This window comes from Centroberyx gerrardi, chromosome 11 (genome assembly GCF_048128805.1).
Source record: "Centroberyx gerrardi isolate f3 chromosome 11, fCenGer3.hap1.cur.20231027, whole genome shotgun sequence".
In the NCBI taxonomy this organism is placed as follows: Eukaryota; Metazoa; Chordata; class Actinopteri; order Beryciformes; family Berycidae; genus Centroberyx; species Centroberyx gerrardi.
In genome coordinates, this window is record NC_136007.1 from 11,733,515 (window position 1) to 11,741,288 (window position 7,774).

The window sequence follows — 7,774 nt, forward strand, 5'->3', positions numbered from 1 at the left end:
TAAAAGAAAGAAAAGACATGGAAGACATAAAAACAACTTTAAGAGAAGACAAACCCTTAAAAGCTGCCTTGAAATAACAGAATATCTAAAGTAAAAAGTAAAAACATCAAGCGTTTACCAACCCCATTATGATAAAAAGGCCAAACCTATATAATAATACACACATGAAATCATACGTACACACAAATAACCCAATAAAAAGAAGAGACCCATATAGCCACTCATAATAGGAAGGCCATCCTATAAAAATGGGTTTTTAGGATGTGTGTGTGTGTATGTGTATGTGTGTGTACATCTCCATCTGCCTGTATGTTTTTGTCCCATGTCCTGCTCCTACAGAGAAACCTCAGAGTGTGTCTCTGCCCCCTGACACCTCTCCTGTGTCCCTGCCGCCCGCACCGTGTCAGGCTCGGCTCAGAGGCCCGCTGCCTAAACTCAGCGCTTGTAGCAGGAAGGATGGAGAGAAGGCTGGCGGCGGCGTCCGGAGCGGCAAGACGAGGCAGCCCAAGGATTTGACGGCGTCGTCAAATCCCGGGACAAACGAGACGGGCGGCAGTGGGGCTCCGAGGTCGGGGGACGCGGCCGAGCTCAGCGCCCGGGCCAGGGAGAGCCTGAGGTGGGAGGGGGTGCTGGAGGATCCCCGGGCCGAGGAGGAGAGGCTGGAGCTGTACAGGGCGAACAGACGGCAGCGCTACCTCGCACACAAACAGGCTCTGTCAGAGGAGGCCCAGGCAGAGGAGGAGACGGCTTTGCCTGACTTGGACCAGTAGCATGATCTGCTCGTCTGTATGGATCATCAGACTGTGACCCGACTGGATGAATGTTTTGACCGACCAGGAAGAACCACATCATGGACTAGAGACTGGAGAAGAAGATAGAAGAAGAAACCACTATAGCCATATTATTTTACAATAAATCTATTGTAATGATTTTCATCTCAGGATTTAAGTTTGGGATGTTTATTTGTTGATGTGTGAGCCATGACAAATATGGCCATGGCAAAGAAGTAGTATGAAGTTATAATACATTAGTTCTAATGAATGGAAGGTGGTGGAGTCCATAAAACTTCCTATAGGGGTCGCTGTTGATGACAGTGGACTGACTGAATGAGCTGAAGAGCAGTAGATAGTGGTGTGAGGCCCATTTAATACCCTTTACCTGTAGTTATTCACCCTGAACAGAAAATGCTTATTCTTTCAGGTGTGAAATGCATATCCACGCTGCCAAGCCCGTGTCCACTAAACCCTCCACTAGTGTTGTGTTGTCGGTGGACGAGGACGGGCCCGCCTCCTGCTGAATGGGCCTGTTTAAAACTTAATAGAGGATTTGCATAGTTTGTCTTTCACCTCTGAATTATGCAGCAGAAAAGCCCCAAAGTTGATCATTCATGACTGAAACCCAATCAGGATAATACCACTGAAGCCCCCCCAGCTTTGTGTTGACAGGGTAAAGGAGGGTAAAAATAGAGGGAGGTTACTTACTTGGCATTTATTTTTATTTTTCTATTGCTACAAAGTAAGAGCTTTAACATGCAGTTTAGCCATGTTCAAGTGCTTTATTCTTAAAGTTTTTACAAAAAGAATTTAAAAAAAGCTGAAACCACGGTGGGTAAAAATGAAATGTGACTGTAACAATGTGCTATTATGTTTTCACTTTGTCTAATAAACTTTGTTTAAAAAAGAAAAAGAAAACAGTACATCATGAAGAGGACAGACACCCTATATGCAGTGAACACTCTTCACTGAATGGCAGCCAACAGTGTTTGGTTATTATTTTTAGTTCTTATTTAAATCTAAACGCTGATGTACGCCTTCTGAGACATGAGGAAGGAAGGGATTACTGTGGTGTGAATATGTTTTACCCTGTCAACTGCTGAATCAATGCTGCTGTCTCAGGAATATGTAGTGTAATTTGTGCAAATGTAGTAAGATATAGGAAAATAAAGTTGTATGCAAAATAAAGAAGAGAGGACAAATTGTAAGGCGTCTTTGTGTAATTACAGAATAGATTTTAAAAAGAGGAACAGATTATTTCTGGTTTGTGATTCTCATCCTGATGCTGAAGCAAACTTTAGAAAACATTACCGCTGCTGGAACATAGATGGCAGAAACGTCACGCTCCCTGAGTGAACCAGCTGGCTCCCAAACTGACAAATCAATGAATGAAAACAGAAGGTGTTGTTGTGCCTGAGAACTTTATGCATGAAAAATTTGAAACACAAGACAGAATTTTTGAAATGACAAGTACATCCATGTTATTTCTCCCTCGGCATCAGGGTTCACTTGATATGAAAGTTGTTTCTTACAAGAGGATTGATATTCATTGTATATTTTCCTCTGGTTTTAAAATGGGCGGTGACAAATTCTCCCAAGTATATCTTTGAGATGAAAGCTGTTACTCTTCTTTCCTCAAGGATTGATAATACGAAAAATTATTTAATAAAACCTTTGGGTACTGAGTAAGAGTTAAACCTGTTCCTGGTAGCTTACAGTAAGGTTTAGGTTCAAAACTGTTACTCATAAATATAAAGCTGTAGATGCAATGCTCAGAGAGATGTGAGATTACAGGAGATGAGGCTGATAAAGAGGCTGTGATTGTTGGGCCGATATATTGGTTTGCCGATATAATGGGCCGATATTGGCATTTCAATAAAAATTGGATACAGAGGATATGATAGAGGTGAGGATATGATTTTACTCAACCAGATTCAGGAGTGGAAGTCTGTAAAGCCTGCAATGAAACCCTTCCATATTCTACCATAAGGAGCTTTTAACCAAGATAAGAATTTAATTAGTAGAGTTTTATGGAGAGTTTTAGTGTCACATGATGGTCTACATGCTGTTTTACATATTACATATACAGAATATCAGCACAAAATATCGGTTAGTGGCAGATTGAATTTAAAAATATCGGAATTGGTATTGCCTTCAAAAACCCATCAGTCGAACCCTAGTTACAGTAAAGTGAGGCATGCTGTTGATGAAAATAAAAGGTGTTGAGAAGAAAGAAACAAGAGAGGGGAGCTAAAGGTAACTGATGAGGTGGAAAGAGAGGTGTGAAGTAAAGACAGTGATAAAAAAAAAGGTAGAGAGACCGAGGGAAAGAGAGAAAAACGCAGCATTTCTTTTGTGAAGGTTTTTGTTGCGGCCTCTTTGTGCGCTGTTTGTCGAAGGCCCATTGTTCCCCCATTGGTGTGTTTTGTGGCCGTTGCCTATTTCAGCATCTCTGCCTCAAAGAGCTGAACACTCCCCCTCTGTTCTCCTAATCCCCCCCTCCAAGCCACCGATTGGACCGCACACACGGCCACAATGGCCATTAAGGTCACTTGTGTTTTTGCAGCAGCTGCGTCCAAGTAAAGGGCCACCGAAAGGCAGCTTACACCGCCCGTTTAATACTAACAGTAGAGAACAGACTGAGGCATCTTAGCTGTTGATGTCAACCTGAAGACATAGATCCACAGAATCCAGAAAAAAGTGTAAATATAACCAAATGAGATAATATAAAAAAAAAAGTAGAAAGCCCGAAAAGCTGCGTGCATCTGAGGTATGTGTTGTTTGGACCTCCCGCCTCTTCCCCAATTTCTCCGTCCCAGCTCAGATAGATGCAGGAGTTAAGTCCCCCTCATGTGAATGCTTACTGTATGGCATACAGTACACAGTTTCCCTCCTACACAACCTGTATCAGAAGACTGTTAAGTACTGTAAACATAAAGTTTGTACTGCAGATTGTGCTGTTGTACACCGGTTGCCATCGGTGACGTCTCTCTCTTCCAAATGGAGTATTGTGATCAAACGCCTCCAAACGCCTTGTGCTCTTTGGTGCTGATGGAGGGACAGATGAAGGACATTCTGACTGTATGTCGATGTTGTGCTGATGATGACTGGATGGAGAAATGGCTCAGGACAGCTTCAGCCAGCTCTGGTCGTCTGATCTGGAAGATGAAGGAAGATGTCGGTTTTATTATCTCATGTTTTTATATGAATTTGTGTCCTTTGGCGCACTTTGTGCTGAAAGCTGTCAATTAAAAGCGTTTTGTAAATATGTTTGATTTGATGTCTGTCAGCCTGCCTCGCTGGTTGTCTAACTTCCTTCCTTTGTAAGTGCCTGTCTTTTCCTTCATGCATCTGTCTCTCTCTACCAATATATCCAGAGTGAATGAAAGACTGCAGAGGCTGATGAGAGGCCACAATCATCCAAACATGGAGAGACAGTAAGAAAGGGGCATAAAAACAGAGGGATGTTACGTACTGAGCCTCTTTCTTCGTAATGACTTTCCCTGCTGCAAGCCTCTCAGCCACTGCAGACACTGCCGGGTCGTAGTCAAGGCTCACTGCTGCTATGACCTCATCATCCCTATAAACAAGGATTAAATAAAGACATTAAAACCATAAGTAGATCGTTGTTATAGTCAAGATTTTGTTTTACGTCCACATTGTGAAAAGAGTTACATTGTTCTGTGTTTATGACATATATTTACAGAGGATTAATGTTCACAACAACAGCTGTTTTTTTTCTCAACTTACTTGATATACAATGCCAGGAACTTCAGATCCTCAACCTTTCCTTTCATTACAATCTCGGTGTATCCCTCCCCATAACCTGCGTACAACCACAACAGAAACATGGAATATATATAATAAGTTACGAGCGTGGGCTTCCAATATAAAGCCAATAATGCAACTTTATGGATGTTAAGATATCCTGGGGTCTCACATTGTATGATGTTTGTTTAAATGAATAGTTTTAACGGTTACAGTTACTTTTGTCAGTGCAATAATGTTGAAACTTATATAGAGTGTAAAAATCCCTATGCATTATTAATTGTATTAGTGTTGGCTATACACTCAAAGTGTTCGGCCAGATTGGATCAGATTTAAATGAAATTTGGTATGTATGCTCTACACAGAGGTCCCGATAAATAGTTAATAATAGTTAAATGTGTGTTTTTTTAAATACTTTTATACACATGCCTTCTTCCCACTATCTTCAACACAAGTAACAATATACATCCTCTTATCCTAGATGTAATCATGAATCAGTTTTCAAAAGTGTGTGTGTGTGTGTGTGTGTGTGTGTGTGTGTGTGTGTGTGTACTTGGAGACGCCCACCTGCATATCGGATGGTTTTACCCAATAGGACTGTCCAGTAGAAAGGAACTGAAGTGAGTTCAGTTGGTTTATCCAGCATGTTGAGGGCCGCTACCCTCCCTGAACAACAATAAAATACACATTCACAGAATATATTGTGGAAAGAAACCAAAAAAAGATACAAAAGATAGATGATATATACTGTATATATTTTATCTAACCTTAACCCTACATGTAGCACCAAATTTCTATATGTTTAATAAAATCTGCCTATTCACTGCATGCTCTGTATCGTCTCCAGTATACTGTATTTGATGCTCTGTTGCTTCTACAGATGGAGTTCAGCAGTTGATTGCTAGTTACCGTGTGCTTGCGCCATCTGCCAGTGTCCGATGTTGACCTGCTGGTTTTTGGCCATTGCCAGGGGGAAGATGGCCAGGTCGCCCCCGCAGAACACCCCAGGGACGTTGGTGCGCATGTACTGCAGGAGGAAGACACAACCAAAACCCACTCTTTATGATAAACCCAGATTAGGTTAAATCCTGAGAGTGAAGGGACAGAAAAAGATCCAGATCGCCAGAAGGAAACGCAAGTTGCTGACTCACCTTATCGACTATGACTGAGCTTTTTGAGTCCATCTGTATTTTACTGCCCCGAAGGAACTCTGAGTTAGGAAGGACACCTGCAGGGGAGAAAGAAAGAAGAGGAAGAGAAAGAAGAGGAAATGTAGTTGAATAAATATTGGAGGAATACAATTAGGTAGTGTTATTGAGTTGTTTCGCTCATCTCTGTCATTTGTCCACTACCTCTGACCCACCAAGACTGTTCCTCAGTGCAGTGTGTCATCAGGTAATATAATACAACTATAAAATATATTTTATATAAATCAAGCTTAAATATATGAGGCTCCCGCACACTATCTACTTGCAAATCTCAATTTATTGCAACGTTTCGTTCATAGACCTTTTTCAAAGCAGCAAACATGTAAATGATACCACCATCTGCAAGCAAGATTTGCAAGTCGATGGTGTGCCTCATGTATTTATGTTACACATTTTTTCTCCCAGCACCCAAGACTGAAATTGTCAGGTGTGCAAACTTTATTTTATTATATAAATCAAGCTTGCAATAGCTTCTGCTGCCGATTCTCAACTCAATCCCAATCACAGGCATCTTTGTCAGTCTGAAGTTGTAATCCACCAATGTGAACTGAATGGTACATTTGTACACTAATGTACCAGTTTTCAGTAAAAATCTGATACCCATCCCTCATAAAAATATCTGATACAGATATTAACCAACCAAAACCCACTCAGCTTTTTGCAGCATCATGTTACCTTTGACCTTACTTGAAGTGATCTTGCTTTAAAGGAAAATCAACCAAAATATAGCAATAAAGCCCTGCAACAGGAAATGTCTAATGTATAATGTAAAATTATTGAAGTGCAATGAAGGAGATGAGCTTAAAGAAGAAATAGACCAATATTCTCCTTTAAATGTGAGATTATTGCAGTTTCTGTGTTGCACTTACCAATTCCAACAATCAAAACATCAGCCTGAACAACTGCCCCACTTTTAAGCACAACCTCCTTCACCTTGAGGATGAGAGACAGGAGAGAAAGCACTGATCCATTAGAGAAAGTGATTGAGATAGAAGCCGATATTATCCCATCGCTGAACACAAAGTTCTGAATTTCACTGTGTATTTGTATTTACTGTTGTTCAAGTCTGAATTGGGACTGATCAAACGCAGTGTCATATTTGATGGATCATATATTTTACCATTTTACCTTGCCATTCACACCTCGGACCTCTGTCACATTATCATTCATGTAGAATTTCACATTCTTGCTTGACAGCATCTGCAGAAACAACAGAGTTTAAGGTTAAGTAGGTTTCTCAGCAAAGTATACAAGCTACTAGCAAGAACTCTCTCTCTCTCTCTCTCTCTCTCACTCTCTCTCTCTCACCGTCATGGTGATTTTGCCAATTTCAGGACCCAGGGTCTTCTGATATGGCATTTCACTGCTGCCTATCACTGTGATACTGGAGGCCTTGTCTATCATGTAAGAGGCCACTTCCATGCCTGAAAAGAAACAGTGAACATGCAGTTAATGAGGAGGGGGCGAATATATGCAGCCAAGTGAATGCATGCATAATAACCACAACTGATACTGGATGAAAATGAAAGTCAACAAAAACTCAACAAGTCAACAACCCTACTGTCAGTTTTATGAAGGCGCATTTTTGAAAAATGATCATCAGTTTTGAATTAATTACATCAGGCAGGGGGTCATGAAACCATGGACCACGTAATCCAGTTCAAGTAAAAACAGGCAAATCATCAAAACTGTTGAACAAAATTATTGTTTTTTTTCTGCAATAGCAACAATACTCTCCCATGTAGTGATTTAAACTAAAAGAAGTGGCATTAGAGTTGATGGTGTTTTGTCCTAATTCTAATAAAGTTTCCTACATATCTCAAACCCTGACAAACATAAAGACATATCCATATGTTGTTTCTTGCAAACACAGTACCAACAAAAGAGGTTCCCACGATGACGATGCGGCAGCCGATGCAGGCAGCGTGGATTTGCCGGGCGTCCTCCGGTGTCTCCAGCATCTTGACGTTGTCCAGCTCCATGCCGGGCATTTCCAGACCCTTTGCTCTAAAGGACAGGCCATGA

The 7,774-nt window shown here is 41.1% G+C and overlaps 1 protein-coding gene across 1 annotated transcript in view; it reads right to left on the bottom strand.

The window, feature by feature from the left end:
• Window positions 1-3,897: 3,897 nt before the first annotated feature.
• aifm5 (apoptosis inducing factor mitochondria associated 5) overlaps window positions 3,898-7,774 on the bottom strand; it is an 8,871-nt gene continuing 4,994 nt past the window's right edge. Inside the window, exons 9-18 of the mRNA XM_071902869.2 lie at window positions 7,626-7,756; window positions 7,058-7,173; window positions 6,878-6,949; window positions 6,619-6,682; window positions 5,693-5,769; window positions 5,451-5,568; window positions 5,109-5,207; window positions 4,524-4,599; window positions 4,249-4,353; window positions 3,898-3,931 (exon numbers count right to left, since the gene is read on the bottom strand). Coding sequence (XP_071758970.1) covers window positions 3,898-3,931; window positions 4,249-4,353; window positions 4,524-4,599; window positions 5,109-5,207; window positions 5,451-5,568; window positions 5,693-5,769; window positions 6,619-6,682; window positions 6,878-6,949; window positions 7,058-7,173; window positions 7,626-7,756 — 892 coding nt within the window. The remainder of the gene's footprint in view (window positions 3,932-4,248; window positions 4,354-4,523; window positions 4,600-5,108; window positions 5,208-5,450; window positions 5,569-5,692; window positions 5,770-6,618; window positions 6,683-6,877; window positions 6,950-7,057; window positions 7,174-7,625; window positions 7,757-7,774) is intronic.